The 18,586-nt window shown below is 36.2% G+C and overlaps 1 protein-coding gene across 1 annotated transcript in view; it reads right to left on the reverse strand.

Moving 5' to 3' along the window:
• The window catches only part of LOC120312892 (zinc metalloproteinase-disintegrin-like NaMP), a 23,500-nt gene extending 14,669 nt beyond the window's left edge, over nucleotides 1-8,831 (reverse strand). The window contains 9 exon segments of the mRNA XM_039354198.1: nucleotides 456-527; nucleotides 1,051-1,113; nucleotides 2,398-2,596; nucleotides 4,460-4,536; nucleotides 5,991-6,069; nucleotides 6,921-6,997; nucleotides 7,781-7,887; nucleotides 8,671-8,813; nucleotides 8,815-8,831. Of these exon segments, the coding sequence (XP_039210132.1) occupies nucleotides 456-527; nucleotides 1,051-1,113; nucleotides 2,398-2,596; nucleotides 4,460-4,536; nucleotides 5,991-6,069; nucleotides 6,921-6,997; nucleotides 7,781-7,887; nucleotides 8,671-8,813; nucleotides 8,815-8,831 (834 nt within the window).
• Nucleotides 8,832-18,586: the final 9,755 nt, after the last annotated feature.

Here is an 18,586-nt window from a genome sequence, read left to right on the forward strand (position 1 = left end):
CATCCAACTCAAACTGGGTTCCTCTCTCCTGCTTTCTTCTCAGGGATCATGTTCATAATCAGTTAGTTTGGAATAGGCTTACTCTGCCCAAGTTCAGAAGATTAACCAAAGCCCTGAAAAAATCCAGCTACAGAGATGTAGCACTGGTTGAATTCTTGCAACAGATTTGGCCTTGCATCCTCCCAACACAGTGGCTATATCCTCATAAGAGTCTTATTAATCTAGTTACTCAACTAACCCATTTTCTGGGATAGCCTTATACGCTGAATCACAAGGTGGCCAAATGGCCCAACTTTGCTGTAGTTAAATCTGGAAAAGTTAAATTCTTGTAGAAATTCATCTCCTAAGTCTCTTTACTTGATTAAGTTTGTTGTGTAAACACAGTGAAAATCTGAGTTGGGCTAGGGAGATGTTTAAATTCAAAAAGTGAAATAATTTTTGACATGTCCTCTTACCCAATTTACATAGTTGATTATATCAAATATTCTTGCCGTTACATCAGTGATGTTGCCGCTGTACTTCTTAAACTACAAAAAAGACAAAAAAAAAATTAAAAAATTTAGGATGGAGGGATTGAAGGAGAGAGAAAAAGAGCAGGTCAGGGAGACGAAGAGACTTAAAAAATCAGTGAATCTGCTGAGTCAGACAGCTCTCCTCCTGGTTGGAGAAAATTGACCAAGTACAAGAAATGTATGATGATTCTCTTTTACTCTTTTGTCAATTTCAAATTTTCATTTATGCTCTTCATATTCAACTTCCTGATCTTGGCATTTCTGGATAAAGCGTAATTAAAATTTAGACAGAGTCCAGGAAGAACTAATGTGCAAATTAGAGTATAGTTAAATTTTAAATGTCTCTTCACATTGTAAATATTGGATGAGCTCAATATCAAAAAAATTATCACAGTATATTTTAATGTACATGTTAAGATACAATCCAACTAGAATGTTATGTTTGGTAATGCCTTCAAAAATGTCCACATAAAAAAGACAGAAACAAAATTGTGTGCTCAATGCAGAAAGAAAATGGAATAGTATCCAAGATACCTACCATTAAATTGTCCACAACTACATAGAGCTCAACATATTTTGGAGTTTCCAAGTATTCTTTTTCCTAAACAGAACAGTAAACAAAAGACTGTTTAGACATGTTGCTCCCTGAGGCCAACAGGCATGTTGCATGATCAAATAATCAGAAAACTGCTTGTTATACTCCTTGAAGTTTCAGAAATATTGGTCTTTGAAGAAGATATGTATAGAGAGAGAGCTTGTTAAAACTTTAATGCCTAGACTAGAGAATGTGTGAGCGTGTATTACTTGCTTCTTCCCCTTATTCTTTTTCTGTATGCTGGAAAAACATGTATTCATACTACATAAGAAGTCAATATTGGGCTCAAGATTGCCAATTCCAGAGTAAAATTTCTCTCCTTGCTCTCTGACAGCCACTTTATTAACTCTGCTGTGCAAGATCCAGTTTGAATGAAAAGACTGTGACCTGACATTGAGACTAGAACATTCAAAAGGTGATAATAGAATAATGTACCAATTAAAAACACTACATATAACCACAACTTGCTGATGATAAAGAATGTCCAATGATTAGAATCACTGAAGACAAAAATTAAGCCAGTGAGCGAGCGGCAGAGTTTGGTGTCTGCATCTGCATTTTGTTATTCCATTGTAATAAGAATTCTTGTTTAAGTCTATCACATTTTAACAAAAAAAAGTTGAGGTTTTGAACTTCTGTATATATTTCAGCCAGTTTCAACCTCTGTCATCAAAAGGAAGGAGGAACTATGATTTTGGATGTAATGTTTTGTCTTTGAATTTTTCTGCCTCCAGTAATGGAGGGAAACATTGGGAGTATGAGGGTCATCTGTGACCAAATTGATCGGTTTTGATTCAATCCTTGCTTCAATGCAACCTGGTGATTCAAATCATATTGGAAAATTGAGTCATGATTATGTTTATTAGGTCTTATTAGACATCTCAAAACACTTTGATTTAATATTTTAAACCAAGTCTCCCTCTATCTCAAGTCCCCTATGCATGCATAAAAGAGGCATTGATCATTTGATTAAATTTTCTAGACTAATTCAGAAAGTTGAGATGATTTGGTGATTCAGTTGAAACCATTTTGAATCAAATCTCCAAACTAAGTTTGTGTGACTATAGAAAACTATATAAACCTGGAACATATATTTTCTGTTCAGTGAGTCTCCATATTTTCTTTTACAGCATGGCTGAAATAGAATTTTAGAAATGGGGGTTCCTCTTCTATGATTTTTATCTAAGCAATCCCAGAGAATTTCTCTTTTACTTTACCATTTAGAAACAAATAAATATATCCCTGTTCTCAAACCATGTTATGTACTTGAGGGTTTAATATGAGACTTACTTCTTCAGGAGTAACAAATGTCTTAACAATCTTTTTGATGGGCTCATCTGCTTTCCAAGTAGAGTGGGTTACTCCACAAGTTTGGGGAGTCTCATCCTCTTTTTCCAGACTTTCATATTTAAAGACTCCATGGGCTTCACTGTCAGAAAGCTTCAAAGGTTCAATAAGGTACATCTCACCTTGATGCTTGAAATACCCACTGTAAAAACAATTATAGGCACTTTTTGAAAAGGGTAATCGAGATGGATAATTAATAGAAGAGAATATTTGTAGTTCAGGTATGAACTGCACTGATGATGTTAGCTGGTTGGGTAATGAGATGTCTGCAAAAAAACAACTATTTTCAGAGAGCACCGAAGGCCCTTCAGTGGATAACCAATTTTTAACTAATGAAGTCAACAGCTGTTGTAGTTTTGAATCCCTCCTTGAAACTCACTGAAATTTTAATTTTCTTTCCTCAGCACTCAAATCTCTTTCTCATGCTTCTCAAAGATACAATAAGATATACAAGAGATTGCACATTTTCAGGATAAACATGAAATATCTGTACAATATTTGTATGGAGCTAGTTTGGCTTGGAATCCAATGCTCTATATTTCCCAGGGCTTAAAAAAAAAACAGAGAAAGTTTCTAGCTGTGGAAGTGTAAGGCTAAACTTGTTTGAAAGATAATAAAACTTTATTGTCATAAGAGTGAAATACTTTATGTCAGATAGACAGACAGACAGACAGACAGACAGACAGAATGACAGAATCCTCTTGTACAATTAATCAATCAGTCTTTATTTGGTCATAGACCAACAGATAATACACAAAAGTCACACAATTAGGATAAAAAAGGAAAATATAATTGTTCTAAAATATTTAAAAAACATTAGAGGATATACTGTGATGTACTGTACAAACTCTAGAACAGTATTTGGCTGTGATCAAAGAAATAAAATCAGATTGATCTGATGATAACAATTTAAGAATCAGAATCACCAGGATATTTAATAAAGATTGGAAATAATAATTCTTGTCAAGCAACTGCATAGAGAAGGCAATGGAGTGAATAACAGTGCCGAATAACAGGGACTTGGAGACTGAAACATATGATGAATGATTGCATGAATTGGGTACTAATGAAGAGAAGGACTAAGGCTGACATGATAAGTTTTCCAATATTTAAGGGGCTGTCAAAAAAAAAAAAGAGGAGGACAACATATACCCACAGCATCTGAGGCCAAGGCCAAGACAAGTAATGAATGGAAACTTATCAAAAAAGAGGTTAAACCTAGAACTAAGAATTTTTTTTTATGAAAGTGAGAGCAATTAACCAGTGGAATGGTTTGCCTTAGGGAATTGTGGGTGCTCCATCACTGGAGGTTTTTAAGACGAGATTGGACAGCCATTTGTCCAGAATAGTACAGGGTCTTTTACTTGAGCAAGAAATTGGACTAGAAGACCTCAAGTTCTCTTCCAACCCAATCTGTCATCCTGTTATTCTGCTGTTATACTTCATCATTTAAGTTATGTTACCTTCTATCATTTCAATTATTTCTCTACCACATGGATACAGTCTCTGTTCAAAGAATCTTTTGGTGTCTTCTTTCAGTGACGGCTGTCAGGAGGACATTGAATCTGACTAATGATAATCTGGCCTTCTAAATTTGGAATATTTATATGGCTAAGATATCTAGCTGGTTAGAAAAAGTGTGCAGAATGGCTCAAGAAGGTGTTTCTGGTAGAACTGAAAATCTGTTTGCCTCTTCCTGTACACTTTCTAGCAAGGTGCACAATCTGAAACGTACTTATCTTCTTTGCCCGTAACATCACCTCCTATATACAAAGGGGACACGGGCTTTGATGCTCCTCTAGAGAGAGACCTGGTTTAGCTCCCTCCTGTCTCTTAAGCAGCAGTTCTTCTTAATTTCAAATAAAATCTGCAGATGTCTTGCATCAAACCCAAGTAATTTGAATGAAAGAAACTTATTGTCTATACTTTAACTACAACAACTACAAAAGCAGTAATACTATTTTCACCTTTAATAAAATAAATAAAGGATAAGGCACTATCTTACTTCAAGCCATCACATGCACTGATGATTGCAATTGAGTCAATATCATTCTGGATCTGTCCATGATAATAGCAGTGATCCTGTATGGAGGCAAGAAGGCAAACACTGGTTAAAGATTGTTTGTGGTGTGATTTGATGAGCAGAAGTACAGTTCCAATGTATTCCACCACATCAGTGAAATAATGAGTAAGACAGCAACTAGTCCAGAATGTCTTGATTGAGGGGGACAGAAAACCAGCGTAGTATTGATAGTTCATAATGAACGTAGGAGAAACACAAGTCTCTATAAAAAGTAAGTCACACTGCAGGGGGAGCCCCATTGATGGCACAAAGCTAAGAAATTTTGGGAAGACAATCAACACAAAAAAAAATAAAATGTTCTGTTGAAGTTACAAGCCCTTTTCTTGTCTGTGGAGATTCTCAGTCACCCAGGTCATAGTTGTCTCAAAAGTGCTGGTTTGTTTTTTTTCAAAAGGCAACTGGACTGCTTTTTCCCTGAGGAAGAAGAACAAAACATTGCATTTCTCATCACAACTGATGAAGTTTCTTGGATGAGAAATGAAACATTTTGTTCTTCCTCCTCAAGAAAGAAACAGTTCAGTTGCCTTTTGAAAAAAAAAAGCAATTTTTAGAAGTCCTTTTCTCTAGACATCTTTGTCTTCTTGGAAGTCAACTCCAGTACGGCAACACAGGATTTGCTGAATAAAGTCTCTGATTTGCTTATTGTCCTATGTTCTGAAATCTTACTATAACATAGGGGGGGGAAATCCACATTTACTAATCATTAACAATGAATCATTATTTCCTTGAGCCCACACAATGAAAGCTTTCAGAAACACATCACAGATATAAGATGCCTATATAACCTGTAAGACTCCAACTGGTGTTGAATTTGGTTCCTAGATCTTCTTGAAGCAGGACCCATGTAGACACCAAAATCAAGAGATTTCTGCTACACATTAAGTAGGAGCAGCTTGTATGACCTTGGAAGATGCTAATCCAGGAGTAGGCAATTTTTGGAGACAGAGGATGCACTTTTAGATCACTTTGTGGGGAGGGGGCCAAGGGCCTAAGGAAGCATGTTAGTGCTGTGGCATTGTAACAGGTTCTGATCCTTTTAACTATGGGGAACATAGAATGGATTTCTGTATTCTGTAGAAGCAAAGTGAATTCTTTTCACTTTTGGTGTTCCAAACAAATGATTTTGCAGGTATCACAGTAATCTGGTTTAAAAAGCAGAGTAGATCCTATAAACCTGATGTTCTAATAATAAACCTATTTCTGGGAATCACTCCCCAAAATGTTTGCTATTAACCAGTAGGAAATAACTGGTCGATTGAAATATTGCCCTATTAATTCATAAAGTGGAACAGAATAAATTTTAACGATTCCATACATTACCTGCTCAATATAAGATAATTCATACATATACAGTCCTTCTTGTTTGAATAGCCAGGTTTGGTATATGCATATTTGGAATATTGTGCACAAATATTCTTCTCAATTTATTTCACAAAAGTAAGATGGATATTACCTCAACTGGAGGGCTTGTCGTAATTTCTCTGCCATCAGGGGAATAATGGGTCTCAGTGTAATCTTTCGAAAAAAGTCTTCTGGAAAGAACGCAAAGAAGACATTATTTAGCCAGGAATTAAGTAGGAACAGAGATGATTGCATAACAAGTCTACAACTATTGTTTAATGGCATTTTAAGGATTTTGCTCAGTATCAAAGGAAAGGAACAGGCATTTCAATTTTAAGAGGAAGACAGAACATTCTGGATTCACGTTAGCAAAGAGGTTTTTACCAAGGAAGCTATGCAATTCTCTCCATCAAGGCTCGAAAGTGGCAAGATTTACTAGGAAAAGACATTTTGTATTGCCTTTCCTTTGATTCTTCTGATATATGCAACAATCAGATGAAGCTGCTAAGTCTACAAAGGAGAGCAGTGTAGTTCTTTATGAAGCAACCTCAAGGGAAAAGATGCCTTGAACCTTCATTTAGAAGCAACTCTCTTGAAGTTCCAAAACAATAATACTGGGTCATTTTCTACTCCTGGTGTTACATCCATGCTGTTCTCTTGGCATTGCCTCCTTTGTTTCCAGACTAGGCATAGCCCTGGTATTCCTTGCTAGTCTCCCACTTCTAGCCCTGCTTTGCTTCCAAGTCAAAACATGGTCATCCAGATGCTATCCTTGAAGTTCTACAAAGCCTTTATATTTAAAAAGTAGAAAATTGGAGCACTAGAATTTCTAAGGTACACATAATCTAATTTAACATACATTATCTCCAATAATATAAGATAAAATAACACATACACACAAACACACATAGGGCAGTTTCTTTGTATCTTATACTTAATAATAAAGGCAATATATATTTATTATTTTTGTAGAATTATGCCCAAGAATATACATTTTCCACATTGTCCTAGTAAAGTTAAGAAAACTTCTGAGTTAACATACTTATTCTTTTCTAGGTGAAGGACCACTGGCTCTCCATTTACTTTAAATTCATATTTCATGGTATCTTCATACTTGGTCTGAAATACAAAGAGTTCAGTGTTTATTTTTATTTTTTTTTAAATGTCTTCCCTCTTAACTCTACACCTGTTTCAAATGAAAAGCCACAGCCAATTCATTTATCAGATGTGGAGTGTTTTATCTGGTGCTTAAAAGACACTGTAAAATCTTCTTAAATTAAATATTAACTTTATGTCAGGTGCAAGTGACCAGATTCATATGTGTGCAGTTCAAACTAACTACTTTATTGTATTCTGCTTAGATTACAGGAATCTCCCTAAAGTGCTTGCCTTCTCTTGGAACAGATAGGTACGATTCCATGGGATTTCAGGGTGTGGGGTGTAAGTCCTGGATCTTTTGCAACTCTACAAAGATGCAAGACTATTTCCCTAATTGATACCTCCTCCCTTTATGACTGAACATTTCCAAAGATTTTATTAGTTATAGTAACCTATTAACATTAGGAAATATTAATGTTCTAAGTCTCCTCGATTATGTGTGAACTGGGCAACCATATAAATTGTGAAATAGACTTTTGGAATTGTGCAGTTTTATGAGACTTATCTTATGTCATATTTATTTCCAGCTCTCTATATTAATCCATCTGTGCAGATGTTATTTAAAGTTTTAAGGTCCCTAAGGGCTGGACAATAAAAACAGCAGGAATTTCATGTAAATTTGTCCTTAGCAAAATTTTGAACGTAGCAGAGTTTAATTCTTACTTTGCTTCATTTGAATCTCGAGCAAAACTCAGGGTCAGATTCATTAGTAAATAAGTTGATGAAATGAAAAAAAAACCTTACCTTTTGTTCAGGCTGCTGAACTCCTCCTTTGGACAATGGAAGGACTTTTTGTGGATACACTATTTCATAATCTTTAACCTTCCTGGATTTTAGGATTGTAGAGCTCCCTTCATGAGAGAAAGAAAGAAAGAAAGAAAGAAAGAAAGAAAGAAAGAAAGAAAGAAAGAAAGAAAGAAAGAAAGAAAGAAAGAAAGAGAGAGAGAGAGGAGAGAGAGAGAGAGTCACTTCTCTATGTTATTCTACCATTTTCACATCTACAACGCAATTTGTTATTCAGCGATGAAGAATGGAATCTTTTTTCTAGTGGAACACAGCACAGAAATACAGATTTTCTTTGGGTATACAATTTGCTGAATGATGTTGAAGACTGGAGACATTTCTTTTGGCAGGTGTAAAAGAAATTTTGAAGCTTGAATAATCAGAATAATAAATAAATACATCTCAACCAATGTGCATGTTTGTGCACTGAGTGATAAGGATAACAGGAGAAACTTTAAATCACAATAGTCTGATTCACATAATTCAATTAATCAAACTTAGGCAAAGATAGCTTGTTATGCAAACCAAGCTAACTACATGACTTTTGTTGTTATTAGTTGCGAAGTCGTGTCCGCCCCATCGCAACCCCATGGACAATGTTCCTCCAGGCCTTCCTGTCCTCTACCATCTTCTGGAGTGCTGATTGACAAAATTTAAGCAAATACACAAAAAAGCAATCTATGTAAATTCCTAACAAATGCAATCTTTAGGAACATTCTTTTCCTAAGTCTGTAGAAATTGAAGTGGAGAAAATTTTGGTGAATCATACAAAGAAAAAACAGTAATCTGTTGAATGCAATAGTCTTTTAGCAGTAAGAATCTGAACAAGGAAACCAAAGAGAACATCTTACCTTGATATGGAAAAACTGCTAAGCATATAATGACCAAGAGAACTTGGAGCATTTTGGAGGCTGGATTTGACTGGCAGACAGGCAATCTCTTTCTGCTTTCAAGCCAACCTGAGCTCTTCTCCCATTGACTATGAGAAGCAAGTTGAGTCCTTCAGCTTCATTCATGCCCTTATATGAGAAGGTGTTTGCTAAAGGATTTGCACAATTCTAAGTTGTAACAATACTACTGGAGGGCAGGTTTCCAGCTGGCTTAGTATCAACAGTCATATCTGGAAGGGTTCTTTGAAGACATCCCCCAAAGTAAAAGCCCAAAGGAGGGGATTAATTGGTCACAGCAGATCTCTCCCTGGCCTGCATGTTAATACAATTAAATTTAGGTGCTCTTGTGCATGGGATTTTAAATGCCAAGGAGATATACTTTTTGTAATAAGTGAGTAAGAGGCACTTTTGAACAATCTAGCATCCTTTCAATATTGCTAGTATTTAGCACTAGTTGCTAATGAAGAAGCTGAATGAAAAATGTATTGAAAAATGATGTTATTGTGGGAAAGACTGAATCCATGTCAAAAGATCTCTGATTTCATTACAGGAATATAAAACCTTTATGCCATAAAAGATCACTCCGTTTTTAAGAGACCCTGGGAGCCTTTGTAAAACACTTCCACAAGCCCCTCCATTTTCTGAAACAAAAGATTTATGCATTGGTGGTGTAAATTTCAGCTGCCATGACATGCTTTCAAAGTGAGAATATTCATCAGTGTCTGTAGCTGCTATAGCACTGGAGGTTTTTGAGAAGAGATTGGACAACCATTCTCTCCAAAATGATATAAGGTCTCCTGCATGGACTAGAAGACATCTAAGAATGCATTCTTTAATCTAAGGGCTTTTGAATGGGAACTATAAGATGGACCACAGACAAAAGGGAAGAACGTTCTCTTCATTTAGAAACAAGAAGGTATGTGAGCCTTGGAAACTATCTCTGGTGGCCAGTTTGTTTTCTTTCAGAACTTCTGCCCTTACCATCACCAGCAGTCCTGTCTTGCGATGACACCAAACTAATTAAAATTGCAAGAGATATAAAAAGGAGAAGAGATATAAAAGAAACCTCAAGCAACATCTTGTGCTGAATTTAATCTTTTCTGTTTGGGGGGGGAGGATATATGATAAACTAGTATTACTATATATGCATGCCTCTGCAAATATATGCCTGCTTTTATGGTTTTTTTAAAAAAATCTTAATTTGATGCAAGTCTGATCTAGAATCTCTTAATTCTTCTATCGTGATAGGAAAAATGAGGAAAAGCTTTCCCACTCATTGCCTTCTTAATAATAACTTATCCAATGACCTTTGTTGATGTGAGAACTTGGTTGTGTTTTAGAATAATCAAAGAAAGAAGAGATTAAAAACTCCAGAATTCCAGGTTTGAGGTCATTCTTCATAGCTGCTACTCAGCTAAACAACCTCAACCTGTCCCCCATTAATTTGTCTCTCTATATCTCTATATTTTAATTCTGAAGAACAGATCATCGTTCAGAAGTCAGTAGACAAGGCAACTTCTAGATCATCACATATATGTCCCTTGTAATAATTATTGTTCATTTCCAGGAGACTCAGATTAATTCTTTCTAAATTATTATTGTCTGACCAATGTATTTTCTTTTATGTGAATGTGGTCCCATTTTACTTTACTGCTTGTAAAATATGTTGTTCTTTGATTACATCCATTTAATGATTATAATATTTAATTTAATTAACACTTTATTTGCCATAGCTAGAATATTTTTATTTTTATGTATTGCTCAATTACTGTAAGAAAGCCTATTGACTGATTAATAATAATGATAAAATAATTACTCCATAAGACAATTCTCCATAAGACAATTCTCCATAAGACAATTCTCCATAAATTATTTTTAGTTGTTCACCACAATATGTGAAGAATAGATTTCTGACACTTATATCTGACACATTCCTTTTTCTAAGTTTATTTCCAATTCTTTCTTTAACTCAATCCTAATAATTTTTTCCCCGTCTCTTCTTCCAGATTCTGGGGAATGCTAAATGTTAGGATTCCCCATCTGTTCTCTTCCTCCATATGCTGCTTCATTTGTTAAAATCATCATTATCTATTTTTTCTTCTATTCCACTATGAAAAGAAAAGCTATATATGTAACTTCTGTGAGGGAATTCATTCACGTTAGTCAAAGAAATTGCTGAGACTTTTTTTCTAGCTGTTTTTTATTCAAATGTGTGAAAGGAAATTTATCTTAGAAATACTTTCAAAGGAGAAGTCTATCTTGCATTTGGTGTGCAAGGGCTATGTGAAAATATTGTGTATTCTGGTGCTCTGTTCATATTTTGCAATCTTCTAAAGTAAAGAGTAACGTTTGGGAGAGATAAAAGATATAGAAAGGGGGAAAAAAGGAAGATTTGTTATCCAATGCAGTCTCAATTCCATTTTCCGATTTCAGATACCTGAAGATTTGTGCTACACACCCTTTTTTGTTTTACTGTCCTTGTTTTATTTTCCTATATTTTCAGTGTTTAATTTCCAAACTGTCCAGAGAACTCCACTTATTGTGTAGTTTAAAGCGTAAGAAAAATGATACCAGAAAACATTAATGTTCCTGATACAATTCACTCACTGACACCTCTATTTAATCTGCATATTTTAGCCTCCCAAACAGCAGAAATTCTGTTATCACCATTTTTTAAAGAAAAAAGGACAAATTTTAGTTTTCATCAGAGGAAATGAAAAAAATGCATACATATACATACAAATAAAATATATATCACCACATGGTATAGGAGTTAAAATGTACAAAATTAATTGTTTTTCAAATAGTAAATTGTACAGTTTACGTGTGATATTAAAGGTGGAAAAAATTCTGAAGTGATTTACATTGGATTGATTTTTTTTACATCTGAAAAACCTGGCATTTTAATAGGCGTGTGTAGACTTTTTATATCCACTGTATTTCTATTTATTAAATATCCTGGTCATTCTGATTTGTTTTAGCTCAAGATGTTATTATCAGATCAGTCTGATTTTATTTCCTTGACCACAGCCAACTACTATTCTATAGTATGTACAGTACACCATAGTATTTAATATTTTATTTAATTATACTTTTCCTTTTTTCCCCCTACTTACTTGTGACTTTTATCTTTTATTTCCTGGTCCTTTGTCTTAGGCTAGTAATTAGTAGGAACTAAATCAAATGATATTGTCTTGGTCAAAGACAAGAAACATAAACCAAAAAATCATCAATATAATTTAAGAAAAGTGCTGCAATTGAGAATCTCTGTTATTATATTTATCTACCACCTTTTCTCCAGGGACCTTAAGGTAGTATATATGGATCACCTCTCATTTTCTATGCGCATTCCCAATCTTGTGAGTTAGGCTAGGCTGAGAAAAGTAATTGTCCAAAGTCAGCCAGTGAGGTGCAAGGTAATTGGAGACTTAAACATGGGTATCTTGGACTCAGTGTTTATGTGGATACTGACTTTGCAGGTTGCTGACCAAAAGCCCCCCAGAGTCACAGCACCAACAGACAAGAAAGGAAAACAAGGCTTCATTTGTCACTTACAAGCTGTCAGTAAAAAGCTAAAAGCTTCTGTGATTTCCCACCTGGACAAGAGGATGATACTTTACTGTACTTGAGAAGTGGCTCCTTGCCATTTAAATATTCATGTAAATATTCCATAACTGGCAGAAGTCATATTTAATACACTTATAGCATTGTTGCACTATGATTAAACTCTTATTTTTCTTGGAAAGTAGGCATCAAAGAAAGAAGGGCCAGATTAAAGTCTTTGGAACCATGACCTGTCCCTGGAGATCTCTGAATATCAGTATTGTCCACAATGTACAGTTCCCATTATATAATTATAGACCTATTGTCAGGCACAAATAACTGAGAGCAATCATAGAATATAGAATTATACTGTTAAAAGAGACCTTGGAGGTCTAATTCTAATTCTAATTCATAGAAAACCTTACCTATTGAGGCATCTCATGAAGGATTTTTGCCCATAAACAGGGTGAGGAATTTGGAGAGGTTATTTAGAAGAAGAATCACCCAATGAAATTCCAACCTGGAAGAATTAAAACAGAGAAACAAATCAGTTTTTTTTTTTTTTACAGAATATACAATTCATTTCTGAATTTGCCACTTTGAAAGGTGGCACTGATTACTAGCTTGACTAGCTTCATAGAACATAGAATCATACAGCTGGATGGACCTTGGAAGTCAGCAAGCCCAACCTCCTGCTCAAAGCAGGAGACTGTCAAATGCCTGTCCAATCTATTTTTGAAAGTCTCCAGTGATGGAGCACAGACAATTCTATTCTATCGATTAATTGTTCTTAGTGTCTTATTTCTAGATTGGATCTCTCTTCTGCTCTGTGATACTGGAAGACAATTATCATGTCTCCCTTAACGCTTCTCTTCAATAGGCTAGACACACAGCGCTCCCAATACCTTTTTTTTTTTTCAGAAAAGAGTTGGACTAATTCATGGATGTCATGGAGTTCAAAGGTTGTTAGCCTTGAAGGCAGAAGGACTATGTCTGAAAGCTGTCTGCTAGGAGATCAAATGAATGAATGAATGAACCTTTATTATCAAAGTATAACATGTATACAGTGAGATTGGTTAAGCCTCCCTCTATGCCCCCCCACCACCACAACTCACAGTGACTACAAACCCCCGATTTATTACACCCTGTGAGCTAATTGCACAGCACACCAGCCTCATGGGTCTGTCATGCATGAAATTATTATGTCCCATTCAAGAGCCTGACAGCCCATGGATAGAAGCTGTTCTTCAGCCTGTTGTTACGGCTGGCTATGTTTCTGTATCTCCTACCCGACCAGGGTGAGAGTCATCCCTGAGAATTTTCCTCACTCTACCAAGGCAACGGGCCCTGGCGATGTCATCCAGTGGTGTCAGGGAACAGCCCACGATGTTTTGTGCTGTGCTCACCACCCTCTGTAATACCTTCCTGTCCACGGCTGTCAAGCCAGCATACCAAACCACAATACAGTATGTGAGAATGCTTTCGACAGTAGACTGGTAGAAGACGGTCATGAGTCGTCATTCTACCCTGTTCTTCCGCAAGACTCTGAGGAAATGGAGTCTCTGTTGGGTCTTTCTGGCCACCTGGGCTGTATTAATTTTCCAGGTAAGATCTTCACAGAAATACACTCCCAGGGATTTGAAGGGGGAAACTCTCTCCAACTCTCTCCAAATGGTTTCTTGTGTCATTGGTTGATTATAATGAGAATAAGAGTGCTGGATTATATGGGCCAGAGGTCCAATCCAGTGTATGTTCTTAATTATATATCCTTTTGTTCCTAAGAGGTCTGCAAAGAGTGATACTCAGAAATGTAAAAATACTGTTTTCAGACCTATTTCTTCAAAATCTACTTCTTTTGAAATAAATTCATTGGTGTTTGGCGATTATTTGTGTTACTGTCTCAAAAACATTCATTTCTGAACTTTGAGGTTGTCTACCTCCCATGTTGCCCACTTATTTCAAAAGAGAAGACAACCTTCATTTACAGCAGTGGCTCAAATGACAGTGTAGGAAGAAGAGAAGAGCTCTTAGCTCTTCAGCCTTATGAATGGCCTTGTCCATATGGCCTCACCTGACACTTTCCATTTTGCGTGTAGAAAACTTTCACATGCCTTGTGATGGCATTTCACTGGCCTTCCTTATTATGGCATCACATATCAAATCTCCATTCTGTTTGTCATAATGATCTTTTGATCTCATCAGTAGCTTTGAAAGAATTAAGAGTTTCAGTAAAGGAGATGGTCCTAATCCTTGAAAAACAAGTAAAAAATCGAGCACAGTAAATCACATCCGTGTCAAGAAATTTTAATAATAAATATACACTCTGACATTTAGACTTTCTCATGGTAGGGATTAGGAAAGAATAAAAAACATACACCCTAACATTACTGCAAAGGAAACTCTTTGACAAAATGAAGACACTAAAACCCTTATTGATATTGCACTGCTGACTTCTATACAAGGTGAGGGATTTTTCCACTCTGGCATTGGATGGCATCTTACAGTTTTATCTAATGTCACAGCTTCTGTTCAAAAAATAATCCTAAACTTTACAGCATCACCAAACTCATTTCAAGATACTAGTGTTTTTATTTCAATAATTTTTATTTCAAAAGTTAGTATTCTTCAGATAGATCTTCAGATTTCAGATTTTTTTTTTTTTTAAAAAAAAGTATGTTCTTTGCTTTGAATTCTAAATTCATGGGAACCCTTCTTATCTTTGGAACTAGCAAGCAACCTGTTGCCAACTATTGTCCGTATTCCATGCTCTTCGTGGGGTTATTCTTGAAGACTTTGGAGAAGCTACACTTGGTCCAGAAATGCAGTGGCATCAATAATTTTGGAGAGTCCTTGGGTGGCACATGTAACACCTCTGTTACGTGAGCTTCACTGGCTGCCAACCTGCTTATGGGTGTAATTCATATTTTTTTTCCTTGCAAAATTTGAGTGGTTTAAGGACAGCAGTTTACCAAACCAAGACTTGTAGGATCAGCTGATCAGTAGGAAACCGGTCATGAGATTCTTTCTACTATTAATGGACAGCAATCAGGTAATTTGATTTTTGCTATTCAGCTGATTAATGGCAAAACTGAGAATACATCATCAGTTTCTGAGTGGCTATGGCAATAAGAAACCCATGCTATTCAAGGGATGATTGGGAAACTGGAGGAAGACTTATCATTGCTACTTTTCAAGTTTGGTGGAGAGATGACAAGAGAGAAACTAAGGTTTATGCCAATATGACTTTTGCATATATGAAGCTGAGCAAAGGTACCCTTATGAACATGAGACCAACCTCTGTAGCTTCCAACTTCCAAACCAGCAAGCCATGTGGTCTTCAGAAGAGAAAGTTCTCTATCCATGTGGTATATGTAAGGATTGCCAGGCAGTTGCCATTGAGAGGAGGCAGTATAGCATAGCAACTAAGATGTTGTGCTTAGATCGGGGTGATCCAACTTTCAGCTTATCCCCAACCATGAATCACTTTTAGCTGGTTGCTCTCTTAGTCCAACCTATCTCAAATTGTAGCTATTTTAGAGATATAAAAAAGAAGAATCTGTCTCCTCCTTTGCAATGACTTGAGCTACAAGAGAAAAGAATAACTTTAATAACTTTATTATCACTTTGAATGTACACTAGTTGGCATACATTAAAATGTAATTTCATTGCATGCAGCTCTCAAAGGGTCACCACCTCCAATATACACTACATAAATATGAGCAAAGAAATAAATACGAGCAAAGAAATGGTAAAAACATAGTCTTGGAAATATATAAAATAACTCCACACCCTAAGATATATTATCAAATATATTAATGCTAGCCTTCACATTTCTTCACCTTAAAGCTTACTATGTTAAGAATGAGGCAATTTGATTCAGCACTAAAGGAATAACGTCTTCCTAAGCTGCAAATGGTAAAACACACTTGAAGTTTTTGTAAGATTTTTGAAGACGAGGGAAAGGCAAATGCTAGGAAAAGATGAAAAATGTGTTTTTAAAAAGCATTTTTGTTACAAAACATTGCATGCGGAAGCTTTAACTGAACAAGTGAGTTACTCTTACTCACTGATCTGGGTCAGAAGGAGCACCCACAACTCTGGAAGTGGTGAAATGGGATTTAATAGATGGCGGTAAAATCTGGAACTGAAGAAAATTAAAAGTAGATTCTTTTGAATTATGGATTTGAAGAGAGTATTAAGAGAACCAGGGGCCAAGTAAGCAATTTTTAGTGATTCTATCTGAGGAGCTTTTCCTACTCCAAAAGAGAAGTCAAAATGGAGGGATGAGACTCTAAGAAAGCCATCTCCTCTAATATCGACTCTTAATCACCTTACCTTCAACTAATTAAATCTCAAATGCTGAAACTTGGCCATTTTCTCATTGGTTTTTAGATGTAGGCAAAGCAAGTTGAGCCTCCCTTTGAAGTCCATTTGCTCTTACCTGGTGCCAGTTTGCACTGACCATTAGTAGATCAAATTCTTATAAATAGATTGTGCGGAATAAACTATCCTGCCTCCTGGTTTCTTGAGCCTGACAAATAGTAAACTATGTGAACATAGGGGTAATGGCTTTTTCAGTCCAAATGATATAGAAGAGAGAGTTTTTAAGCCTTTTTTTAAAGAATTATGACCCCAAGAAGACAAGGTTGGTGGAGAAAAGAGCTTGTTATTTGAACAGATCATTTTTTATTTCTTTGTTGGTTATCATTTTGAACAATCAATACTAAGCAGGTTTTCTGTCCCGCTCAATCATTCTGGACTAGTTGCTGTCTTACTCTTTATTTCATTGATGTGGTGGAATACATTGGATCTATACTTCTGCTCATCAAATCACACTGCAAACAATCTTTAACCAGTGTAGTCCACTTGCCTCCATACAGGATCACTGCTATTATCATGGACACCCAGAATGATGCTGACTCAACTGCAAGCATCAGTGCATGCGATGGTTTGAAGTAAGATAGTGCCTTATCATTTATTTTATTAAGAGTGAAAATATCATTACTGCTCTTTTAGTTGTTATAGTTAAAGCAAAGAATATCAGTTTCTTTCATTCAGGTTATTTTGGTTTGATCCAAGACATCTGCAGAATTAAGAAAGACTTTGTTTGAAATCAAGAAGAGCAATTAGAGGCAATAGGGAGCTAAACCAGGTCTCTCTCTAGAGGAGCTTCAAAGCCCATGTCCCCTTTGTATATCAGGGGTGATGTTACGGGCAAAGAAGATAAGTAGGTTTCAGATTGTGCACCGTGCTAGAAAGTGGTGCAGGAAGAGGCAAGCAGACTTTTCAATTCTACCCAGAAACACCTACTCTGCACACCTTCTCCAACCGTCTAGATCAGTGGTTCTCAACCTTTTTAATGCCGCGACCCCCAACCGGTCGTAAGTCAAGGACTACTCAACCAGTCGTAAGTCGAGGACTACTCAACTGGTGCAGCACCGTTTGCAGAATGGGACTTTTGGCGGGCTCAGCAGGGCAGAGACAGCCTGGACAATTCCTAATGGCTTTTGAAAGCCAATAGAATTAGACTCTATTCAAGAGAGTCTATTCTATTGGCTTTGAAAAGCCAATAGAATAAAAGTATGTAGCTAAGGAAAAGAGGGAAAAAGTGGCGGACTGCGTTGTTTGGCGACCCCCGTGAAATGGTCGTTCGACCCCAAATGGGGTCCCGACCCACAGGTTGAGAACCACTGATCTAGATGTTTTAGCCATTTAAAGATTCTAAAATTCAGAAGAGCTTTATCTTTAACCAGATTCAATGCCTTCCCAACAGGCATTACTGAAAGAAAATATTTTAAAAAAAATCCCCTTTGAGCAGAGACTGTGAAATGATTGAACATAACAGAATAACAAAATAATATCAGGATGACAGAATAATACAGTTGGAAGGGACCTCTCAAGGTCTTCTAGTCCAAACTCCTGCTCATGTAGAAAACCCCACACCATTCCAGAGAAATGGCTGTCTAATCTTTTCTTCAAAGCTTCCAGTTATAAAGCAGCCACAATTTCCTAAGGCAACCCTTTCCACTGGTTAATTGTTCTCACTGTCAGGAAACTTCTTCTTAGTTCTAGGTGAGATATCTCTTTAATAACTTCTTGTCTTGCCCTCAGATGCTTTGGGGAATAGGTTGTTCCCCTCTTTGTTGTGACAGCTCCTTAAATATTGAAAAACTGTTATTATATCACCCGTAGTCCTTTTTGTTAAGACTAGTTCCTGCCACTATTCATCATATGTTTCAGCTTCCAGCTCCATGTTATTCTGCACTGTTATTCACTCCATTGCCTTCTCTATGCAGATATTTGCCAAGAATTATTATTTCTATTCTTTATTAAA

This window comes from Crotalus tigris, unplaced genomic scaffold (assembly GCF_016545835.1).
Source record: "Crotalus tigris isolate CLP2741 ecotype Arizona unplaced genomic scaffold, ASM1654583v1 scf7180000018549.3470463, whole genome shotgun sequence".
NCBI classification, from domain to species: Eukaryota; Metazoa; Chordata; class Lepidosauria; order Squamata; family Viperidae; genus Crotalus; species Crotalus tigris.